We start from the raw sequence: 26,685 nt of genomic DNA on the forward strand, positions 1-26,685 counted from the left end.
TAAGCCAAAGCTTACTACCAAACTTTGCCTTGATAATTTTATTACTATAATTTTTTGCCAACATTTTATTTGTCTTCTTTAAATAGTTTTTTTCCGTATGAAGTACGATACATTGCTTGCTAATACAGTTACAAAAAGAGTGAGTTGATTTCATTATTTGTCCAAAATTAATTATGTTTTAAAACTTGAAATTGCCAAAACATGAATATTTTCGTCATTTAAAACACTTCTGTTACTGCAATATGTCTACGACCAATGACTACGGAAATAAAGGTCGGGTAAGATGCACAATTTCAACGTTCTATGACTAATCCTTTTTGAATTATGCGAGGTACATACGTACATACGTACTTACAGACGAAACGATTTTGGAATAAAGAGTCCTTTATTCTGTCCGTACATATAATCGCCACAAAAAAAAAAAAAAAAAAAAAAAAAAAGATTTCGGGAAAGGCCAAAATGGATATTTCCGTTAAAATCTGAAACCCGAAATTTTTTGTGATTACAGCATTTCCCTTACTTCATACAAAGAAGTAAAAAGTGCATATAATATAGGAAAAAAAAACATGCGTTACAGTAAATTTAAATGTTGCATTAAAATACATATACATACCTATATTAATAAACTTACAAACTTCAGTTATTTAAAACAATAATTGACCTTCTTCTGAATTTTTTTTTTTTTTTTTTGGACCAAAAGTTTGGTGAGCAGAATACAAGACTATTTTATGCAGGATAGAGATCTCATGGAGTCATTTTTTCTCACATTACACTGGTTGTTTTCGTTGCAGAATATGTATTTATTTTTAAAGAACAAAACAAAGGAAACATTCATTTAAATACGGGAAAGAGAAAAGAAACAGTAAATTTTCGGATTCACCCATTCAGAGCGATTTTTTCTAAATCGTTTCGGTTAAGAAAGTTTAAGTGCATTGTGAAAAAAAGCTTGCACTTTCTTCTCATATTCGCCATATTTATTTTGGAGCCACGTTTATTTTAAAATATTTGGCGAGGAATCGCCAAATGTCGCGAAATTTGGCGACCGTTTGGGCCTTATCCCTTTGTAGCTGGAATTGATACAGTAATTTAATATCATTATTTGATCCCTGTATGAAACTGCTACCCTGTTCGGTCCTTATATGTAACTTTAATCGTATGTGTCTTCCATTAATTTCGAGAAAGGGAAGGTACTGGAAATTCTTTGGCGGTAGGGAGAAAACTATGAAGACCGGGGAGAGCATCATTTTCTCAGTTGTTTAGTTTAACGTTGAGTTAGGAGTATTGAGAGATCTCCGTGTGAACCTCGCCTTTTAGATGCGCTTTGCATTGCGCTGTGTTTAACACTCCTTAAGTGTTTAAAGTGTAACTGCTGATTGTGCTTTGTGATACTGAGTAGACCTGTGCGAGTATTTTTGTAAAAAATTCCAGAACCGTAAAGTGTTTCTTTGGGTAAAAATAAATTTTATCAAGCTATCAGCGGTTCTATCTGCGTTCAATCCGATACAAATACCTACGCATGTAACAACATATATGATTAACTGAGCTGTTTAGTGATAAAAAGTTATCATGAAAATTTAAGTTTAATATATAAAAAAAATCGTAAATTCTATATTTAAATACACGCATACTTAAAAGCAATAATACTTTAAAAAAGCTACATGTAAAACCTTAAAGCTCTGTACTTCGAATTAAAGGACAATGCATTCATCTTAAGTGAAATGTTAAAATTTCTGAGGTCGATGATTTGGTTTGTACTAAATATAGTCAACTATAAATGACAAAAAAATATCACCAATTTTTTCTAATGTGTAAATCGCGAGTACTTTATTACAATCTAATGAATATACCGCAGTTTAACGTACATAAATATATTACGTTGATCTCTCTAATCGACCATGAATACATCCTAACTGTATTTTTCTGAAGGCTTTCTGAGTTATTTGTTTTATTTGGAAGCTGTAAACATGAAAAATCAGTCATCCAATCGTCGGGATTCGATGTCTAGCTCTTCTGATCGCTAGCTTGATGTACCGCCGCTTATACCAAGGAGGCAAGCAGTAAGGGGGTAGAAAATTCCTTACATTCTCCCCCACTTAAAGGGCGACTGAGAAGAAGGAACGAAATTGTTCAGATGGTAACAAATTATCGATCACCACGTTTTATTCCGGGTGCCATATGTAGAGTCATTTAGGATTTTTGTGATAGAAAATGTAGGAAACTCAGCGATGTCTTACCAGTATTCGAATCATGGACTTTCCGACTGCTTGTCGAATGTGTTTCCAATTACACCATGAAGACGTGCGTTAAAGAAGGGAAAAATTCCTTACAAAGTTGTAGAGCCATTAGGCTATTTCGAAGCAGAAGAAACGGAAAATGAGCAATCCGTTGCCGGGACTCGAACCTCGGAACTTTCGGATATGCGCTGAGCGTGCTGATCATTACACCACGAAGGCAGGCTAAGAAGGCGGGAAAAATACCTTATATACTCCTCATTTTAAAGGGCGAGTGGGGATTAGGGAACGCAGTCGCCAGATCCTGGTGGTGGAGAATCATCCTCCACCACCTTTTTTAGTTCGGGCGCCACTGTAGAGACATTAGGTTATTTCGAAGCAAAAGAAGCAAAAAATGAGCAATGCCGTCGCCGGAACTCGAATCTCTCGAATACGCGCCAAGCGTGCTGACCACTAGGCCACGAAAGCATACTAAGGAGGCGGAAGAAATACCTTATAAAGTGGGTGCTACACGATTTAGATTTATGTAGCTGGTTGAAACGTTTTGGACGGCAATAAGTATCTCCCATGAATAAATATATAAATAAGATAAATATACACTATTGTGCAAAACGTAAGCAACGTTTCTGATTTTGGCAGAAATTCCGCAAAAATTTAATAAATGAATAGGCAAATAAATGAATAGGCCGCTTACAGTAGGGAATGTACAGCAACTGAATAGTAGTAATAACTGTATCTAAGTATAGAATAGTAGTAGAATATCTAAGTATAGAATAGTAGTAGAATAGAATAGTAGTAATAACTGTATCTAAGTATTTGCAGGTTGATTTTTGTATTCTATTCATTGTATATTCCATTATGAACTGTCTCTTGAACTCTCTTGCACGTGTATGTATATATACTATATATATATATATATATATTTTGTTTTGTTTTTTGTATTTGAAGTATCTGAGTTGAATATATATTTAATATAATGGTAAAAGTATGTACTAAAATATCACAAATACTGTGGTGTATAAAGTTCTCATGTAACTAATTGGTACTCTTGGTTTAAATTGCAACAACAGTATTCAAGTATTGATAGGTTAAAGAAGTTAATAGTAATAATTAATAGGAACTTTGCCAATGGTATGCTATAAATCTAACATAATTCTGCTATCTTACGGTAAGATGCATTTAGAGGTTTTTAGAATTAAAACTCTACGTCCTATATAGTTATTTAGGAAGTTCTTTTTCGGGGGGGAAAAAATTTGGCTTAAAATTGACTGGTGTGCCATAATTTTGTCCTTGTATCCCTAAGATTCTAATGTTAAATTGTACATAATTGTCTGAATAAGAAATGTCTTCTTATAATTGTATAGCTAAGATGTATGTTTATCTAGATTATTTATTTTTCTGAAAACAGTAATTGTAACCCTGGTCACAGGAATTTTTATAGAACTGTGTAAAATTGCATGTCTGAAATCAATATTAATGGCTGAAGTATAGGACTGATTGTAAATAAGCTGTGATAAATGTATGACGTATGTATTAGAAGAAAAATTGTAAATCCAGACTATGTATTGAACCCTCTGTTGCCCACTGGCCTTGTTTGCAAGTGTATCTCTTTGTTTTAAGACTCAGTAATTGCATTCTGACCTGCCACCCACCCCGATTGTGGTGGAGCGGGTAGTAGATAGCTTCCGGAGGCAGAAGCTTTAATCTGTGTAAGGCAGTCTGCTAGATTGCTAGGCAACGGAGCCCCTGTTCTCTGGCGTATAATAATAATAGTAGGGAACGAATGAACAGAAGCTTTATTGGCAAAATAACCGTGGTACGAAAAGCTATTTGGCCATCAAGAAGAACAGCAAACCGAGTAAAACAGCAATGTCCGAAGAAAATGGTAAATAAGGTAAAAACAAATTCAGAAGTCAAACAACAAAAATCAGCGTTATATTTTCAAAACTTTCGCATGAGTAGTTTCGATGGTTTTACCGAACCACCATCCTCAGCTGCAAAACCGCAAATAAACAAGATAGGAAATAATGATTAGATAAAATAAGAAAGCCTGGACAAGAAAAAGCAAGTGGCGCCATCTGTTGATGAAACCAGAACTAAAACATAATTTCTTTAAAGGCCGAAGGCAAAGATGGATTGGAATTAGGATCGTTAACTAGAACAGAAAGATTTTTTTGAATGTGAAATGCCTCTAGAAAATTCAATTCTCCAATGGAAGATGTTTTTTGAATAATTTTGACAGCAGAAAAATTGAAAGTGTGATTTTCGGACCAACAATGTTGAGCAACAGTTGTTTGACTTCTGAGTTAGTATTTGTTCGGCGTGTTATTGTGTCTTAATTAAGGTAAAAACACAAAACATTACATAATAAAACGGCAAAAAAAGTTTTGTAACACCATCTTAGTAAGAAAAATGAGCATTATGGAATATATATGGATATATATATATATGTAATGAATCGTGAACTGAGGTTTAAAAAAAAAAAAAAAAAAAAAAAAAAAAAAACAGAAAATTGTATACCAGCACAGACTATAGCATCGGAAATTCTAAACGTATATTGCTTACTGCTTTTAAAATTTTTGTAATTTTGCTGTTGAACTGTATATGGCGGAAGTGCGAAAAAAATGATATTTAGTAATAAAGTTAAAAAGGAAAAATAAAGCAAGCTTAATAGGAATGAGTATAACAGCAGAATGGTAAACTGCGAACTCAGCGAGTGTGTAAATTACCTTAACAAATCCTTTTGGCCGACCGTTAAAATCTGAAACATTTCAAGTCTTTTTATTTGTTCCTCATTTGCGATGATAGTGTACATTTATTTTCTTGTTAGTGTTACAATTTACTTGCGTAAGCCTCGTAGTATACTTTGCGGAACATGAGGAGTTAGAATTAGTGTTTAAAAAAATCCGCTACTGAGCTAGGTAGCAGGCTTTCCTTCACAATTCAATCAGTTATACTGGGTGATTGCCGAGGCTCTGTCCATAAATTACTTCATTACTAACTTCACTCGCTAGTTAACTCAAATTAATTTCCATTCTGGTGAAGGCCGTTAGAAGAAAAAGAAGGTACAGAAAAGAATTAACCTAAAAATAACGTAACGAGTTAGGTATAAAAGAAAATATTCGCACTTACTTCAGTAACTACTGTAGATTCTCCGTTTCTAACCTGAAACTCCCAGCCATCATCACAAGCTTTCGTGCCTTTGGAATGGTCTCTGGGATCAGAATACAATTCACAAGCTGAATACTGTCTTCTCCCATTCACAGTAATTATAGGTCTCAGGTCATAGTCTCCGAAAGTGAGATTGGACTCCGCCCTGCATCTGTGCTTCGGTGTCGCAGTATAGAAAGTCAGAAGATGTCCACTGAAAGACACTGGAAACTGCATGCAACACAGAAGGAAAGCTATCAAGAAGTGGTACCTTCCGGGAGTGTCCACCATGAGCAGGACTCTGTCAAGATGGGATTGAGCAATCGATACCATTGTCATCTTGATATTGAATATATAGATAGCCAACAGGTTACCTCCATTTTCTTTTCAACGAGTTATTTTCCTTTTAAAAACCTGTAAAAAGAGAAATCAAAACTATTGTTATACATTTTATGAAATTATATGAGTTTAAATTCACTCAAATGTCCACAAAAATCTATTATACGACAGTCTTTTCGCGACCGTTAATCGCAAACATATATTTCCAAACACAAAATGTTTTAAATGATATTCAAAGTTTGTAATTTTTAAATACAAAAATCCTGATGTGGATACCACATGACATACTTGTACGGCCTATTAAATTACACAGATTTCTTAGCTGCATTCATTTAAACATATTTCCTCGAATTATTTTCAATTAACTAAAAGGAGACTTGAGGCAAGCTGAAAATGACATCAGAAATTGCAAATTTTGAAATTAAATTGTAGAGATATTAGGTTATTTTGAAGCAGGAGTACATGAAAAATGAACAATGCCCTCGCCGGGAATCGAACAACGGACCTCTCGAATACACGTCGGACTCGAGCCTCGAACCTTTTGAATACGCGCCGAGCGTTCTGACCACTACACCACAAAGGCGGGAGAAATACCTTATAAAATAACCCGGTCAGGTTCTGTGGTACGGGAGTCAGCCTTCTCGTATTTTTATGTTTTCATAACGAGTGTTGAAGCTTTCTCAAATATAGCATAGTTTCCCAAATATTGCGTAGGAAACTGGAGACAACACTAAAAATTAGATTTTGTAATTTATTCAATTTTTTTTTTTTTTTTTTTTTTTTTTTTTTTTTAATTTGACATTGCTAAAACATGAATATTTTCATCATTAAAAACACTTATGTAATCGGCAGAGCATGACTATGACCGCCAACTGCTAAAATAAAGGCCGGGTAAAAACTTTTAAGCCGGGTAGTGGCATAGGTGTGTGTAGGTACATTATTATGCATTTAACTATATTATTCCACCAACTGCGAAAATAAAGGCCGGGTAAAAACTTTTAAACCGGGTAGGGGCATAGGTGTATGTAGGTATATGTATATATCTTTAGTATATGCGGCTTAAGTGTCTTTTTGTCGCCGATAGTTTATTGGTTGCTTGCGTAACTGTACTAACCAATGGGGTGAAGTTGCCACGGCATTCAAATAGTCCGTAGACACTGATACCATACATGCAGTTATCATTGTTTTAATGAAATTATCATGGTATTTAAGAACTTGCTTATTATGCATTTAACTATATACATATAAATTACCTAGAAACTTGCAAACATTGAGAAATTAAAGGAGACGAAATCAACTAACGAGTTGTGCGTAGTAATCTCATCGGGTAGGTTTACCCTAACTTCTATGGTAAATATCCTTTCGCGTAAAGAGTTTAAAATTTTGCCCGATTTTATTTCGACATTGTATTTTAAACTGAATTTTCAGCTGAACGCAAATTGAGCGTGTCAGGGGGAACGTGACCATTTGTTTGCATTAGCAATCACCTGTTTATAATCAATCTAATAATTTATTATCTAAAACAGCGGTCATTTCCTATGACCGCCGGGCTTTCTAGTTTATACTACATATGTATATATAGACATTACCCGTTATTTAATTAACAGTTTAGAAAAGAAGTTCCCCTTGATGTTAAGAGATTAAGCGAGGAAGATTTTTACACAGAGAATAAAACGTATTAACCGATTTAATTTTCTTTCAAAAGTAACATTTTATAGAATTTGATTTTTCTTCTGATGATTTTTAAGAAACATTGAGAGGTCTTAGCATTGGGACACAACCCACTCCTAACATTACTTATTATAACAGTTCAAAATGCTTTTATTTATTTCTAAAAAAATAGAAATAAAAGAAAATAAGGAATGGAAATCGCCATTGTTCTCCCATCGAAAGGTTTCATTGTCTTCCTTTTCTTCATCAGATAATTCTTGAAGAATCCGAGCAAAATCAACTGGTTGCACATATTTTTTTGCCATGAAAACAAATATAAAATTTACAGAGCCAAATGTATTCAAATTAAAATAATACATGGCAATTAATAACACAAAATATTTGAGAAAAAAATATTTTCCGAATTTTAAAACACGACCACGCGCGTGTCGTAACTGTTATGAAAAAGCTGCCACGTAGCACAAAAGCCCAGTTAAAAAAAAGTCAAATAACTTCCTGCTGGCACATTCCATGATGTGGGGAAGGGTAGAAAGGAGGAATAGAAATGACCTTCAGACGTCTTAGCTTCGATATGCGAAAAATGTGTATTAAAAACTGAATTTGTCGTAAATTTTGCGCATACGCGCGTGCTTTAAGGTTAGCTTTCATTTGTATTTTATCTGTGTTCTATTTGATCTAAGAAAACTCTCTAACTTGTTATATAAAGATTTCATAGTCATTTTAACTTATAATTCTTTAATAGAACTGTGCTAAATACAGGATAGCGTACTCAGACCCCTTAATTGTGTTAAATGCGCTACATATCACTAATAAAGGTCATTAAATAATTAATTAATTTTTCATTAAAATTGCTGTTTGTTTCCACGATGTTGCCATCTCTAGACGTTTTAAGAAGACAAAATATAATGTAAAGAAAATTAGAAAAAGGATGATGAGTAAATGCATGAAGTAACCTGTGTTAAAATCGTTTAATTATTTATCGAAGTATGAAATTATTTTCTTTCATCTTTGTTAATTTGATATTCTTTCAATGAAAATTAAATAATTTTTTTTCAGTTGATTCTTCTTAAAGTATCATTTACATTTTCATGTACAGTGACCGTTAATCGTTTGGATGTCAATTTGTTAGTTATGACGAAACATGTCAGCTACATAATATGAAAGAACTCCATAAAGGCATCCGTCCCGTCAATCAGATATAATAGAGTGCTTTGCAATAATGTACTAAATCTAAATCCCCTATTGAAATATTCCGTAGCTGACATGTTTGGTCATACTAACAAAATGATATCCATCTCCCGAAATGTTACGAATGTATGATACGACCTTAAGGGAAGGGATACTTTCTTGGGGAAATTAATATGGGAAACTACGAAAACCAACAATGCAATCAGCCCTTTTACCTGATTTCGAACTATTAATATTCAGCGGTCTTCATCCCTTCGGCCACTTTTGAATTAAAATTTAATTTTTAGTACTTAGTAAGGAAAAATATCAAATTTTCCATTTTTAGGTTTTTTTTTAACATTTCTGACAATTATAAACGCAATTATTATTCTTCTAAACATTAATATAAATTATTCGAAATATTAATATAAATATTCGAAATAGTAATATAAAGTTTTAATCAAGCAATTAGATCCCATCTATACTGCATGCTACAATAAAAATCTGATTATATTCTTTATTGATTATCAGTACCAAGCAACAGCAATAGAAAATAATATGCAGAAAGAGTTTCTATGAATCCATGCATTTTCGTATTCGCGTCCAGATGGATAACCTAAACCGTGACTGTCACTTGAGGAATAATCTAAATTTCACTGCAAATGAAAATACATGTTTCCCTGTGGGAACAAAATCTGAAAGCTTTCAGATTTTATATTACGCCCAAAGAGGGCTTTTTTTTTAACGTTTTGTGTGTTATCTTTATTTATTCAATATCGCGTTCTTCGCACTTCAACCACATAAAATTCAATTCAACAGCAGTATCACAAAATATTTAAAAACAGCATGTCTTTAGAATTTCCGATACACAGTTTCGCGAGCTGGAGATAAATTTTTTTTTTTTTTTTTTTTTTTTTTTTTTCCGTACAGTGTTTCCATTGCTCGCTTTGAAATCGTTAAGTTTGTTAAATAAAAATTCGTTAAAGTTTTTCAAAATATGAAATAGATAATGAAATAAATTCGAAATTCGAGCTTCTAGGTGTCCATATTAGGAAGTACGTTATTCAAAATTTCATGACTAGGTACCGTTGTTTTATCACAATGCGAGAAACCTGCATACATTCATGCAGATTCTTCGTTACTTAATTTCAATATATATAACACAGGGCGATAATATTTGGTGGCAACAATTTAAAAAGAAATAGCGCTTTTAGTGATTCGACGCAAAACGCCATTTCGAGACTAATTGCTAGTATTTAGAAGAAAAAATACTCAATTTTCTATTTTTATTAATTATAATTTTCTATTTTTTATGTTTTATAAGATTTCTGACAATCATAAACATTTTAAATTTTCTTCTAAACTATTATAAAATTTTTATAGATGTTCTAGCCACGTAATTAGGTAATATAAAAAAGTTCTTAACTCGGCCAGTTCTGAAAATAATTGGCAGAGTTAAGAAGCGTATAAAGACCTTCAAAATACGGCAACACTTCGAAATGAAACCCTAGAATCTCTCCTACAATCCTGTTCAGAAGCATCTGGTGAGAAATTATTGTATGGGAATAAACGCATTTATTGAAGAGGCATTGAGTTAGATGAAGTATCAGTTAACAGTGACGTTGTTTCACGTAACACATCCGCAAAAATGCACCGCGAGATTGCTTTGACATGCTCTGAGGTCACATTCAACTCATACTGCAATCAAGCCAATGTCCCCACGCACAATGCACTTACATTTCTGCCATAGTTTATACTATATTTAAAAATATTATGCTGATTGCACCATAATGGTGATGCTTATTTCTTCTTAGCGCGTTTTTTTCTTTGCAAAGTGGCAATTTTTAGAATATTTTAATAGAATTACTGGTGCATCTTTTCTCCACAGAATAAGATATTTTTTAATCAACAATAAATAAATGTATTTTAGTGAACTAAAAGTTTCATTCTCTTAAAGGACTGGGCATTGGTATAGGAGAGATATTTAACGTTTTCATTAGAAACTCCTTTTTGCTTAAAACTTAGATTCGCAAATATGAATAGAAATTATAAACAGAAATGTACAGTTAAAACTGTAAAAAATGTACATTTAAAGGTTATTTCATTTTTTGAAATAAAAAGTCAGAAGCGCTAGTCGCACTAATAAAACTAATGACTAAAGCTTTAAGGCCCGCCAGCGGTCGATCGATAAAGTCGCTGAATACTAGTAGGCTCGACATTTAGGTCCGAGGCTCGAACCCTGCGAACGGGCCTTTTCGTGGTTTTCCCCAATGTATGATGTGTATACGAGCTAGTTTCTATTAGAAAGTCATCCACGAAAGCATCTCTCCTCTCAAGCAGATAGCCCTCGTGGCTTTGCCTTAATCATATAAACTAAAAACCAACCAAGACTATGAAGCTTTTAAAATTGGTGAAAATAATGGCTAACAGGTGTTTTTCTTATTATTTTACTTGAATCAGTTTATTGACTCAGTTGTTATTACTAGTATTATCGCATTTCCTTCTCCAAAATAAACTAATGTCTCTACAGTGGCGCCCGAACTAAAAGATGGTGTATGATGAACCTTCACCACCAGGGTTTGACGATTGGGTTCCCTAATCTCCAGTCGCCCTTTAAAAGGGAGAGTGTATAACGTATTTTCTCCCTCCATCCAGCATGCCTGCGTGGTGTAACGGTTAGTATACTCGGCGAACGTTCGAAAGGTCCAGATTCGAGTTTCGGCGAGGACATTGCACATTTCTCACGTCTTCTGCTTCAAAAATACCAAATGTCTCTACAATTTCAACAGCTAGGTGCACTCTACACAAAAAGAGGGTAGAGGAACAGTTCTTACTCTCCCGTTCTACTACGCCCTATTGACTAAATTGCATTTTTCATGTCTCAATAGCGCGAATTAGGATACATATTATATTTATATATAGATTTTTTGACACAAAATCGAACTTTTTCTGAAAAGACAGAGATTTTTTTTTTCCATATTTCGATTCTATGATTCAAATTATGTCAAAATGCCAACGTTTGTGTAAAAATTGCAAGAGTACTTTTTAAAAAATTAGCTCGTAAAATGTTAGCCGCTCATTGTTAATTGAATTTGGCATACATTTATTAATATCTCTTCTTTACATTAAACTTAACTTATCTTTCTTTCGCAGTTCGAAATTTAGGTTAAATCCAAATAAAATTTGTAGCTATTTTCCGATTTGCTTTTAAAATTTGTATTTATTAGTAATTTTTATAAATTTTTCCAAAAACAGTTTGAATTATAACCTATAAAATGTTACTATTATCTTAAAGCAGATGCATTTCTAGGCAAACCTGCAAAGAATTAGAATTTTTTATTCAAAATTTCCAAAAATATACGTGAATTCATACATCGGCGCCTTTTGAGATATGGCATATTTGTTATAAGCGACAATAATGCCAAATGTGCTTTATGCACAGTATTAAAATTATTTGAAAGAATGATCTATGCATCCTTTTTTTCCGTCGTGCGCAGTGAAAAAAGGGAAAGGAAAATAGGTTACTTGAAACTGAAGATTTCGCCAAGTGAATTATTCTTGGCGTAAACCGAAAAAAAAAAAGAGCAACAAGATAAATTTTAAAATTCCTCGGTAAGTTTCTCACCAAATTTTACAAAATTTAATATTTGGACATAATTTGAGTAATAGAATCAAAATACGGAGGGGGGGAAGGAATCGGTATGCCATTTCAGAAAAAAATCCGATTTTGTGGGTTAGGTTAGGTTATTTAATTACGGCAAAGCCTCGAGGGCTATTTGCCTAAGGCGAGGGATGCCTTCGTGGAGGACTTTCCAAGGGAAACTGGCTCGTATACACGTTACCCATGGGAAAAGCCACGAAAACACCCATGCAGCCGGCCCGTTCGCGGGATTCGAACCTCAGACCGAACTACCAGTGTTCAGCGACTTTACCGCTCGGCCGCTGGTGGGCCCGACTTTGTGAGAAAATACCTATACTTCTGACATAACTACATAATGCTATACATAAATTTAATATATATTATAAGTCGCGTTTTCGAGACATAAAAAAGGGCAAGTTAAATTTTGCCAATCAGCCAAGTAGAACGCGAGATATAGAAAAATGTCTCTTTTGTGCGTGTGTGTTTGTGCAGAGTATACATTATGCATTTAACAAGTCTTTTCATAATGTTTGCGTAACAGCAATAACGATCAAATATACCTTTACAATGTAACTCTGATAGTTTTACGAACAACAACAAAAAAAAAAAAAAAAAAAAAAAAAATCGAGCAAAATAATAAAATTTTTAAATGTTAAAATTGAAATTTTTGGCCAAAGCCCAAAGTAGAATTTTAATTTATTTCCCTTCATGTAGATTTGGTACGTTTCGTAGTTATTAATTTGTATATCAAGAGGAACGGCAAATTCAGGGTGACAAAACCACGAACCCTAGGTGACAAAACCACGAACCGTCTCGGGTGGCAAGAGTTCTAGCTATACGCCACTGCTCTGAAGCCGATATCAATAGAGTTGCAGAATCATTGGTTAGTGACACTGTAAACCCAGAAACTGAGCCGTACTTATTGACAGAACACTCAGACAACCGAGTTCGTTTGACACTGGTAGAAAGTTACCACTGTAATGCCATATCCGATGGAGACATTAAAGGAGAAATTATTGCCGACTCTAGTTAAGCATTTAAACTGGTCTTATCACTCAATAAAAATTTTATCACTGGATTTCACTGGAAAAACTAGTTAGATAGGAAAAGATTCTAAATTGGTCAAAAAGCGTGATATATTTAAATAATGCTTCACATCACACTTGATATCATTCTTGCAATTTCGCAATTGTTCAGTAACGAGACAAAATTTAAGACTAACATTTCTCCTTTACCTTTAAATTAAAAACAGTAAGAATAAATAAACGAACATTTAATTACGAAGTGAATTTATGGAAATTATGGAGGGAAAAAACCGTTATAAGCTTTCAGGTATTCTCTCCAAATTTATAGCAAAAACGTTTCAATTTTCATAATCTTGCCTTTGGCCTTTGAACCAGGAAGTTTACGGAAATTTTGCTCCTCTTTCCATACATAACAGAAAGTTTAGATAAATTTCTAGTTTTTGCTTTCTTCTACTTGAATGATCATCTATGAGCAAGTTTGATAAAATGGTGATTCGAATTTCGATAAAGCACAAGATTTTTGATTTTTGATTATTCACATAAATTTGCGGAACAAGTAAATATCTCAAAAGCAAAAAACACAGATAACGCCGGTCTTTCTCCCTTTTTCTTTTATCCCGAAAGGGCAATTTGCCCAGAAGGGCTATTAATTTCATCATCGCATTTTGCGTCTTCTACTATAAAACAGCGTTTCAGTTTTCGAATTGTTGCCACGAAAATATTAGAGCTCTGCATAATAGTTAAAGAAATTAAATTATGAAGAATCTGCATGAATGTATGTAGGTTCCTCAGAGTGTGAAAAAACAACCGTACCTAAAAACATCAAATTTTGAATAACGTAGTTCTCCATTCGAATATGGGCATCTGAAAGCTCAAACTTGGAATTTGTTTTATTATCTGTCTCATATTTTGTAAAATTTTAATGAATTTTTAATTAACAGACGCAACGATTTTAAAGCGAGCAAAGGCAACACTTTACCGGGAAAAAACACTTTTTATCTCCAGCGCGTGAGACTGTATCAGAAATTCTAAAGATATACTCTTTTTGAATATTTTGTGTAAAATCTGAAATTATTTTGAATTTTTTTAATCTGAAATCCTTTTTTAGAATATAAAATCTGAAAGCTTTCAGGCTTTTTTATTTATTTTTGTTAAAGTAGGAGTAGGATTACATTCCTCCATAATTGTATGATAGGAAAGCAAAAATTAAGATGCTATTTGAGGTGTGCGCGAATGCTTATATTTTTGAAACTACAAATGTTACAATCAACCTTATTGCATCGTTACATAGATGAAAGAACATATTAGCAAACACACACATATCAAAAAATGGACAAAGTGTATACACATAATAACGTGCCAGAAATAACTAAATTTTGGTGAAGCTCCATGCGCATGCGCGACCACGTGTGAGTAGTAGATAGTCGAGTATAGAGAGTCAGTGTTTTCGGGAAAATTTGATGAGTGTAGCAGATTGTGTACCAACAGAATTTACTGTTAAGCAGTGTAAAAGAATACAGGATTCAGATGAAGGAGATATTTGCATGGTTGGAAGTAATTGTTAATGAACAGTCAAGATTTATGCTGGAATCTGTATACATTCTTCATTAGACTGTTAATTCAGGAGATTTGATGATGTTCTTGTTTAATGCATTCATGGAATATGCTGAGACTTCCTTATCCATCGACGACGAGTTAGATACAGACTGTAGATACAGATGTTCCTACTGTAGAAACATTAGGATTTTTTGGAAGCAGGAAAGATGAAAAATAAGCAACCGCCTTCGCCGGGAATCGAACCACGGACCTCGTACGCGCCCAGCGTACAGACCACCACACCACGAAGGCATGCCGAGAAAGCGGGAGATATACCTTATATACTCCCCCCTTTTAAAGGACGACTGGGGTTTTTCAGGGGACCCAATCGTCAAATTCTGGGTGTGGAGAATCATCATCCAAAACCCTTTTAGTTCGGGCGCCACTGTAGAGACATTAGGATTTTTTTGGAAGCAGGAAAGATGAAAAATGAGCAACCGCCTTCGCCGGTAATCGAACCACGGATCTCTGGGTACGTGCCCAGCATGCAGACCACCACACCACGAAAGCATGGTAAGAAGGCGGGAGAAATACCTTATACTACTATTATAATGGGAAATTTCAATGTAGATGACAAACCAAATAAAAAGAAATACTGGGGATTAGGGAACCTTATCGCCAAATTCTGGTGGAGTAGAGTCATCATTTACCACCTTGTGTAGTTCGAGCGCCACTGTAGAGAAATTAGGTTATTTGGAAGCGGGAGACATGAAAAATGAGCAAGACCCTTGCAGAGACTCGAACCTGGACCTCTCGAATAGGCGTCGAGTGTGCTTACCATTACAACACGAAGGAATGCAGAAAAGAGGGAGAAATTACCTTATAATCAAGTATTGGAATATCCGAGATTCGCATCGCGGGGAAGGGGTAGTTGGTTTCCCGTGTTTATCGGTCCGAAAATTCGGAATGCCTCCAGAATGGCGATTGAATTAAAACGTTGTGAGCGATAATTCGTCACCAATTTGATCGATTAGTTCTCAAACGTCTCTTTACACATACTTAATTGGCCGAAGAGTATAAAGAAATATCACATTTTCACTGTGCGTGCTTTTGTGGTGTAACTGTTGGCCTGTCCAAGCAACTAGAAAATTCGTAGTTTTACGTTCTGGCAAAGGCGCAGCTAATTATTTACACATTTTTTTTCCTGCACTTCATTTTAGATTATTTCCTCGAATTATTCTAAATTAATTAACCGATCCCTCAAAGCAACTTGCAAATGACATAAAAAATTGAAAATTTTGAAATTAAATATCCTGGTCAATTTTTTTCTTTATGGGGCTCAAATTTTTTACCGTTTCAGTTTTTTATAACGAATATAAAACCTTCCCAAATATAAGCATAGGAACCGGGAGGCCGTATTCAAAATTAGGTTTCATTATTTTTCTAAAATAATTCTTTTTTTTAATTTGACATTACCGAAACATGAATAATTTCATCAATTAAAACACTTGTGTAATTGGAAGTGTGTGACTACGACCATCGATTCCGAAAATAAAGGCTGGGTAAGGACTTTTAAGCCGAAAAAGGGTGTGTGCATATATATATATATACTTTTTGGTACTATTGATTGCAATAAAAAACGGAGGTGCACAACTAGATGTCATAGCAGTCCCATATGCAAAATTCCAATGCTCTGCAGCTAATCGTTTTTGAGTTATGCGAGATACTCGTACATACGGAAATATGCACTTACAGATGTCACGAAAAAGTTCATTTTGAATCCATTTGAAATCCATTTTACAGTCAGTTTTAAGAAAAAGAGTCCTTTATTCTGATTGATCTCTAATTCACCTATGGCGCATGACGCTATTAGTCATGCTTATAAATTCGTACATGCATTCTAACCTGTCGCGGACACTTAACCGACAGCAGTTAGCTATCATTTAGAAGACACCAACAGTTAGCCGACAGGTCATTTAGCCGACACGGACATTTATCAGAAAGGGCACTTAGCCAACAGAGACATTTAGTCGACATGGACATTTAACGAACGCAGACATTTAGCCGACAGAGCAGTTATATCTCACGGACATATAGCCGACGAGGCATTTAATCGACATGAACATTTAGCCGATAGCACGTTTAGTTGACAACTCGTACATATAAGACAAAAAAATCATGCGATAATATTTTAGTAAAATTTGTCCATATTTATGTGGGGGGAAAAAAAGGCTGTTTGCAGAGTACCTAACGAGATGGTTTATGAACAAGTATTATATTTTTTGCCTAGTTTAATGTAAAAGAAACTGTTAATTTTAAAATTGGACACAAAAACAACCTTTTTACTTCCTTGTACGAAGTAAAAAGGAAGTATTGTAATCGCGAAAAGTTTCAGGCAGCATATTTCAACGAAAATATCCCATTTTGACCTCTTTCAAATACAATTTAACGATGTATTTACGTGATATCTGTATGTAAGGGCAGAATAAAACACTCTTTTCCTCCAAAAAAATTATAAAACTGCTTTAAAATGAATTCTGAAGAGAATTTCTCGTGGCGTCTGTACGAACGTTTGTACGTACGTATCTCGCATAACTCAAAAACGAGTAGCCTCAGAACGTTGAAATTTTGTATAGGACTGCTATAACATGTAGATGTGCACCTCGTATTTTGGTTGCAATCGGCCGCACCAAACGTAGGTAAATATATTTACATATATATCCACTCTGTTACCCGGCTCAGTGATCTCAGTTTCCTTACTCTTATATGTTTGTAAATTGTACATTTTTTGCTTTAAAAATGATTTAATTATGTTGTTCTTATCTTCCGGTTAAGGTTTTTATGCCTTTAGTAAACCTGTATGCAATATTTTTAGAATTATCAACAATTTTAAAATTGTTTAAGTGCCGCTAAGCCTAATAATGTTTTTGATGGCGGCCATTGCTCTTGTTTACATTTGAAACAGCAGGATAGCGGATTTGTTGCCAATCTAGAGAAACTTAGCTTCGCAACAACAAAGATAACGCCTTCATTTATTATTTAAATCAGGCTTAATCCTTTCTGGATTTTTTTCGAGGAAATAAGCGTTTAAGATTTACTTCGTAATTTTTAATACAGATATTTTGAGTTTTTATGTATTTTTGCGTTGTCGCGAAGTGAAAACTGAATTAATTGAATGAGAAATACTCAATCGTCTGTGAAAAACTCTTTCTTTTTTGTTTTGTTTGATTAATTTCTTTTATATATAGTTCTAGCTTTATTATAGTATTTGAATAGAACATGTGGCAACGATTAGATAATTCTTTAAATGATATAAATTTTGTGCATTCTGAGTTATAATATGAACGAAATACAATACTGTTAAGTAAACCTAGCGCCAGAGTGTCGCTATGGTAAAGAAAGTGAATTTTAAAGGATGCATTTATTCTATTGTGGTTTATGCGCTATCGGCGAAGTAGGTTTAATTCAATCTAATAAATTTAAATGAAATGCAAGAAAAAAATAATTTAATATTCCGTATAAGGAAGTCATGTGGTGTACACATCAGATTTTTTAAAGTAGGTTTTTGAAATAAATTTCCAGAGTAATCAGATATGATTCACATAGCTTGTAACTACATTTAGCTACAGAGATAGGTGTCTCTACTTCAGAAGTGGGAAAGAAAATTTCAGCCGTCGGAAGAGTGAAACAATTTTATATAATTCTTTCCATATAAAATCGTAAAGCGAAAACAAATGTAACGTAAATTGGATTCCGATGGCCTATATCACATTAATAAAATTTCTAATTCTTCAGTAAATGACATTAATTTTTCAAAGCTCCAAATTCTAAGGTCTTAGATTTTTCACATTTCATTATTATTTACCGCGTTACATTTGTTTCCTCTTTGTTATAGTTATTTCTTTAAATATAAAATCGTTTCGCTCTTCCGAATGCTTAAATTTGATACCTCACTTCTGAACTATAGAGACCGAGTCCACCAACTGTCGAGCGGTCAAACACTGAACATTGGTAGTTTAGTCCAATGTTCGAATCCCGGCGGATAGCCATGGGCGTTTTTGCGAATTTCCCATGTTTAGATAGCCATGTTTGAACGGATAGCCATGTATGAACGGATAGCCATGAAACGGATAGCCATGTTTCGTTTTTGCGAATATTTCGTATAACGTGTTATATGAACCAATTTCTCCTAAAGAGTCCCCACGAACGTATCCCTTCCCTTACGCAGATAACCTTCGAGTGCTTTGTCATAATCAAATAAACTAAACCAAACCGACCTGTGTCTGATTACTCTCTAAATTGATTTCAAAATCTATTCCAAAATAATATTTCTTTTCTGTTTAATTTTTAAATCTAGAGGTATGGTACTTATTCTTGTGTACTCTGGAAACAGTCCTTTTTTCAGATAAATATGGACAAATTTTACTTACACTGTCGCGTGTTTTTTTTTTTTTTTTTTTTCTTTTTCTATTCGTTTTGTCAACCAAACGTGCTGTCGACTAAAATGTATCGTCGGCTAAATGTCCATGTCGCTTAAATGCCTTGTCGGCTACATATCCCCGTCGGCTAAATGTCTGTGTCAGTTAAATGTCCTGTTGGCTAAATATTCCTGTCGGTTAACTGTCCTGTCGACTAAATGTCCGTGTCGGTTAAATGTTCTATAAGCCCACTGTCCGCGTCGGCTATATGTAACTGTCGGCTAACTGCTGTCGACTAAGGGGTTAATCGGCTAAAATGTTGTCGGCTAAGTGTCAGGGACTCCATTCTAACAATAGATGTGTAGTCGTACTGCTGATTTGGATAGTTTGCGTACAAAATCGGGTAGGAAGCAGAGGAAAACATCGTTGCACAACGTATTTTATGAAGTTATTAAAAGGGCCATATTTTACCTGCTGGCCGGCTTTTGCCCACGTCTAATCTAAAGCACAGTTTGCTAGCGCGGGCGTTATCACCCACCGGTGGGCACTGGAGATATCTAAGGTGGCTTAAAAGGAACCCTCATAAGCAAGCAGGCAATAAAATGCATTTGGGAAATTTGAACACCCAAACATTTTTAAATAAAAATTTAAACATTGATTTGACGGCACAAACATTACAGTTATGCGTCTTTACAAGAAAAATTCCAAATTATGTCAATCATTCCTTCACATATGTTGATCCAAGTAGCTTGTAACTACATTTTTCTATTCCAAGGGAAAGAATTTATAAACTGTCCGCCTAATATTCTAAAATCATAAAAAGAAAGGGCATGTTACTACATAAATTTGCAGCTTTATGGTTATGTAGAAATCAATAGAAAGGTCATAAAATATAAAATTAAATTGTTTAATTTAATTAGTAATAAAATTAATAAAATAAAATAAAATTTTTAAAACTGTTGACACCAAATATCATCGCCATGTATTATATTTAAAGAAACTAAATAATGAAGAATCTGCATGAAAGTCTCTCGCATTGTTGAAAAAAACAATGGTACCTAGAGCCATCCAGTTTTGAATAACGTAGTCCTCCAACCGAACATGAGCACTGGAAGCCCGAATTTTAAATTTAGAAATTGTTTTATTGTCTGTTTCAAATTTTGTAACACTTTAACGAATTTTTGATTAACAAACTCAACGATTTCAAAGCGAACAATGGAAACACTCACTGTACGGAGAAAAAAAAATTAGTTTCAACGCGCGAGACTGTGTATCAGAAATTCTAAAGATATGATGTTTTTAAATATTTTATGATATTGCTGCTTAATTGAATTGAGTTTTTTTATTTAATAAATAAAGCTAGCACACAAAACGTTAGAAAAACGCCCTTTTGGGTATAGTATAAAATCTTAAAGTTTTCAAATTTTTTTTTAAGACATACTTGGCATTTTAGCTGTATTTCTTACATACTCAGTTTTAGATAATTTAACACTAAGTAATCTACTTTTTTTATGCAAAAAAAAGCAAAAAATGTACAAATATTCTAAGGCTTTTGAATAATGGGCATAAAATGCTTGATTTATTTTTCTTTTTGGAATATTCTTAATCTCATTACACAATTATTTCCAGAATTTAGTAATTGTTCAGCATATAAAACAATGAATAGAAGTCGATACTGTTTGAGAAATACCTATTCTAAAAATTAACTTACCAGGCTGTAATTCTAAAATGAAGCGAATAATTTACTTACCTTAAATGAAGTATAAATTATCCCATCTTGTGAAACGAAAAATTTTCTCTCCGAAAACAAACAACTGCGCGAAGAGAAAAACGGTTTTCCGAGATAACCGCACAGGCACGTAATTGAAATCAGACCCACAAATGTATTCAGAATGATTCTTCAGTCGCATTCCCAGAACTCATGCCTGAATAACTAACTGAAGATTCCCGTGGTCAAGTGCAGTATGTCGTATGGGCGGGGCTAACTCGATTCTTAGCGTAGCGTGCAGTTGCCCCAGAGCGCTTCCACCGTAACAAAAAGGGTGTCTTGTAAAGTTACTAGTCACGGATTGGCAACTTCAGAAACCATCATTAGTTGCGCCTTTTGAATAAATCCGGTATGCATCAATTAAAAGATGTGTTTTCTAAAAAAATTGCTTTCCCCGCTAATGTATTAGAAAAGCCATTTTCGATACGATATGGTTTGATAAAGTATAATTTACGGTACTGGCGGTACGAGGACGTGAAACGACTGCAATTAAAAGCAAAAGCATTGGTGAAATGTCTATTCAAATGATTCAAACCGAACTTGAAATTAGCTCCTTAAGACCAAGTCATCACTTTTGATGGCATGCTTATTCCGCATCATCGCTTCCGCTGAGAATTTTTTTAGCCTGGGCGTTAATCAACAGCACTAGGTGTGAAGTTAAACAAACAAGGAAAAGTTAGTTTTAGTATCTCAGAATTAACGTTATTATTAAAACTGGCAGTTGAGAGGTAGATATTTTTTCTTTTTCATCTTTAAAAAATTAATAATTTATTTATTTTTAATAAATTTTCATGCCAAAACCAATCTAGCTGTTATATCGCTGAAGTTCATTCCATTATCAATTAACCCTTTAAAGGTCATATATTTTCTATAAAATTCTTTCAAAAATCGTCTTTTTCTTACTGTTCAATTTATTGTTCCCAAAATTCTGAATCGATTGGTTATGATTAAAAAAGATATTTTCTTTTCTTTTTCTTTCTTCCTTTTCTTTCCTTTATTTTTAAACAACGGAAAATTATCTAAATCTCACTCCTTCCTTTCTTTTCTGTTGCCTCTTTCAAACAAATCAGCTTGGCAGGAAAGTTCTAGTGTAGACCTCGGCATTATTGGAGTTTGGATGAAAAGTGTTGCCACATCTATCATACTCATCTGATGTAGTGAGCCACCAGCAACCAAGCGGTGAAGTCGCTAAACAATGGCAGTTTGTCCGAGGTTCGAACCCTGGCGAATGTGCAAATAAATACAAGGTGTCCACTTAAGTCCAGTACCACCCGTTTAACTGCTGAACAGCTGCAGCTATAGTCATAAAAGTGGTATCTAGGTATAGTAAAGTGGTTATGCGCTACTAGATGAGATAGCTAACTGTGGTGGAGAACGTCGGGATTAGCGTCTCTATCTCGCAAACGATACGAGATAGGAAGAAAAAGTGAATTAACGGGGAGTAGAGAGTAGACCATCGTCGATTTAGTACGAAAGGACACCTCGTGGACATGGAGGTTAAGAACAGAACGTTTTAAACGCGCATTTGTTTGTTCGCGATTTCCTACACTGCTACGTAATGAAATGATCTTAGAAAAAAAAAAAAAAAAACTAGTTATCACAATCTAAATCTATTGTCCATGTTCAGACTTCTCTCCGTCAGCTGTAATGCACACCTGGACCCTTGTTAGAACTTCATGTTGCACGCGTTGTAGCATGGCGGTTGACACGTTTGCACGAACATCTGTAATACGTCGTTGAAGGGCCTGCAATGTTTATGGAGGAGTCGCATACACCTGCTGTTTGAAGTATCCCCACAGTAAAAAGTCCATTGGAGTATAGTCAGGCGAATGGGGAGGCCACTCTTCGAAACCAAGACACCCACTTATTTGTTCTCTGAATTCCTCCATCTGATACTGCTTCACTTGTAAAGTCTTGCGCGCAGGAGCGCAGTCATGTTGCAAACATCCATTCTGGAGTAGAAGCAATGACAGGTTCTCAACGAAATCTGGTATTACGCCTTCTAGAAGTTCTAAATATCATGCGACCGTTAACATACCCTGGTCAAATAGTGGGCGGATTAGCTTGTTGGTACACACCAAACATTAATTGAAAACAGTATTTGATGTCAAGCGTCAGCAGAACATAATGGATATTCTAGTGCCCAGTAGTGGGTATTCTGCCTATTCTGCCTTTCATTCCGCGAAACGTATGCTTTATCCGTCTACACTACATCTGCCAAGAATGTTGGCTGGACCTCTATGTGGTTCATGACGAAGTTGCACCGTGCGAAACTTCTCTCGGCATCCCGTTAAGTAATGTCTGATTGGGGGATTGGCCGAAGCACCTAATTCATTAGAGAAACCTAATTCATTAGATTCATTAGATTACCTAAATGAATTAGGTAGATGAGCACCTAATTCATTTAGGATTTTCCAAATGCGACTTTTTGAGAAGCCACAGTTTTCACTCATCTCTCTTATTCTGGTGTTTGGATATGTTAGAGCGTATGATAAGACGTCTTCCGGTTGTACTTTTCCCCCTACCTTAGTTGGTCTGCCGGATCCATAAGTTGGCTAGTCACACAGCCTTGAACGTTTCAAAACATGTAGGACGGTTTTGGATGGAGGATGCCCACCTGCAGGAAAACGTGGCGGTACAACTGTGCTATACATCGCACCTTGGGCCCGCATTCACTGTAAAGTAAAACCATCTCACCATGACAATTTTTTGAAAAATCGCTTCATGACCATAAGCTTCAACATACAACCCCGTGGAAATATCTCTTTCATAACTGTGTCAGGTGAACAGACGTGATACACTAATTCCATAATGCACAAAGTAGCACACCAAGCTCAATTTGCGTTGAGTTGATGCATGTTACGACACGATTGTGCACGATCTGCATATTGTGCTATCTGTTTGTAAAGCCAATCAGTACAAGGTTGCACCCTGCGGGGTTTCAACTACAGTCCTTTCGATTGCGAATTACAAGCGATATCACTGTACTATATATAGCCACTTTACTAGACCTGGATACCACCTTTATGATTATAGCTGCAGCCGTTGGGCAGCTAAATGAGTGGTACCGGACTTTAGTGCGCTGTTTGTATGTATATATATATATATATATATATATATATATATACTATTTAACCACAGTTCTACAATATTGGATTCTAAACATCTAATTTGGATAATACTCAGGCCTGCCTATTTGTTTTTGACTTTAGTCTTTTCATTTATACTGAACATAGTATACTTTTAATTTGGCTAAAGGTAATATTTCTGCAATTTTTCAAGTTGCATCGGGAGTAAAATTAGGAAGGCCAAGGTTAAAATCCATTTGATTTTTTTTAACCTTGTCGTGTATAATTTCTGAAATACAGTTCTCGTTTTTGTTAGGTTAATTAAGATTATTTCAAACATGTCTTCCAATTTGATAACAGCATGTTTGAATTATTCTGTTGTTTTTTACTGTTCTGTTGATTTTCCATATTGTTTATTTATTTTTATTTTTATATTTGTTAATTGTATATTTCTTGTTTTTAACAATCAGTGTGTTTCAAACAGCCAATAATAATTTTACAGCTGTATTAATTATCCAATCAAAATGCAGTGAGAACCGAAACTGAATCTAAATTAAGATTTTATTCTAAATACAACGTACTTATTTTCAATGCTTCCTGCTGCTCTCTTCTTACAGCAAAGCTATTAAAAATGTAAACATTTTGAAACAGGCAGAAACAGAGTGCCAAGTTGTTCGTAGTTAAAACATGTTTACTGAAATAAGAATTTAAATTTTATATGCCTCGGCTGCCAGTTTTCTATTCATTACAGATCAACATTCTAAGCAATCAAAATTCTTGAGCTTCATTATGGATCTACAAGCTACTTTTTTACACTATCAATATGGATTGGTGTCTATTTATTTCTCTCCAGCTGAAGATATTTCTATTAATTTGTATAAATTGGAAAATGTTTTAGATACTTATGATAAACTTATGATAGTTTTTGGTGATTTTAATTGTAAGTATTTTAGTTGGGGGGCTGGTTATACAGATGCACGTGGGATTTTATTATTTGATTTTATTACATTTAAGAATTTGGTGCTTTTTAATATTCAAGATTTTACCCCAACTTTTTCATCTTCAGTTGGACAGGGTTGGACCGACCTTGTGTTAGGTTCGAGATCATTGGATATTAATGATTATAAGTATGAGGTTTGTCAAGAAGAATCTCTCAGCGACCACAGATATATTCTCTTTGACATGGAAGGTGTTTGTCTCCAGAATGGGAGTGTAAACTTTATAAGTAGAAATGTTCCTAAAGTTTACAAATTTTGTAAAAAAGTAAATGTTGTCATTGAGGATTTTATTCAGAAAATAAGAAATGCTGGGTGTTACGAAGAAATTGATTGTATAGTCTCTGAAATTGAGACTTATTTGGTTAAAAAGATTGTTACTAAATTAAGGGTTAAAAGAAAAGTTGGTAATAAAATTATTTGGTGGAACGTTGGTCTTGAAAGACAAAAGAGAAGAGTACGGGCTTTTAGGAAGAGTTTTCAGGTAAAGAATATTGATGATGTTACTAGATTAAGAAGGAAAATTAGATAAAAGAAAGAACTAGCTATTTATAAACGTTCTATTAGAGAAGCAAGAAAGAATAGTAAGATTAAATATTTTTTGGATTGTGTGAATCATTTTGATGGTTTCTATAAGATTGCAGCTGGAAAGAGTAGACATAAAGTTATTGTCAAGAGACCGGAGGGCGTTGCTGGAAATTTTGAAGAAATGAATAAAGCTCATGCTAAAGTTTATTTTGATTTAGATTATGATTTTTTGTTTGATATTTCGAATATTGATGATTCCAAGTTAAAAGATGATGATTTTTGTTTTACTCGTGATGAAATTGCTGGAGTGATTCGACGTCTTAGAGACAAAGCTGCACCTGGAATTGACGGCATTCATTCTGTGATTGTTAAGACTTTATTTGATTTATATCCTGATTTTTTTAATACTTTGTATAATGCATGTTTAAAATATGCCATATTTCCAGGCACATGGAGGATAAGTAAAATCATATTGATTCCTAAGACCGAAGGAAAATCAAGGCCAATTGCTTTATTAAAGATATTTGGAAAGGTTCTTGATAAATTGATAACTAATAGGATGATGCATTATATTTTTAAATATAATCCTTTCCATGATAGTCAATATGGTTTTGTTCCTGGTCGAAGTACCGATGATGCTCTTTTTCGAGTTATCTCATATATTAGAGAACATAGGGTTAACCAGCACGTTCTTCTTGTCTCTTTTGACATCACTTCTGCATTTGATAACGTGGATTGGGTCTCTTTATTGGGGACTCTTCAAGATTTGTATATACCCAGAAATATTTTTTATTTGATTTTAAATTATTTTAAGAGTAGAAGAGTGTATTTTAATTGCTTTTCGGAAAGTAAATATGGGTCCACTTTTAAAATTGGTAAAGGCTGCCCGCAGGGTTCCTGCAGCGCTCCTCTGTTCTGGAACGTGATTATGAATAAATTGCTTCAATGTGAATTTTCTGGCAATGTGGAACTTGTTGCTTATGCTGATGACGTCGTTGAATTGTTTAGGGGGGATTCACTTGAAAAACTGGAAAAATTGTTTGATGAGACCTGTGCAATTTTTGATAATTGGAGTAATGGGGAAATATTGAATTTTAATATGGATAAGACACAAGCTATGTTTTTCCCGAGGGGAGGACGTGTGGTGAG

General features: G+C 34.3%; 1 protein-coding gene across 2 annotated transcripts in view; it reads right to left on the reverse strand.

The window, feature by feature from the left end:
- Positions 1 to 21,116, reverse strand: part of LOC118191757 (organic anion transporter 3-like) — a 91,856-nt gene extending 70,740 nt beyond the window's left edge. The window contains exons 1-2 of one of the 2 annotated variants that reach the window (XM_035362607.2): positions 20,928 to 21,116; positions 5,364 to 5,795 (exon numbers count right to left, since the gene is read on the reverse strand). In XM_035362607.2, coding sequence (XP_035218498.1) covers positions 5,364 to 5,720 — 357 coding nt within the window. In that variant the 5' untranslated portion in view covers positions 5,721 to 5,795; positions 20,928 to 21,116. The remainder of the gene's footprint in view (positions 1 to 5,363; positions 5,796 to 20,927) is intronic. The other variant, XM_035362608.2, reaches the window with a different exon arrangement.
- Between the last annotated feature and the right edge of the window lie 5,569 nt (positions 21,117 to 26,685).

This window comes from Stegodyphus dumicola, chromosome 3, assembly GCF_044657685.1.
Source record: "Stegodyphus dumicola isolate Sdum_Otavi_A_Nest chromosome 3, ASM4465768v1".
NCBI classification, from domain to species: domain Eukaryota; kingdom Metazoa; phylum Arthropoda; class Arachnida; order Araneae; family Eresidae; genus Stegodyphus; species Stegodyphus dumicola.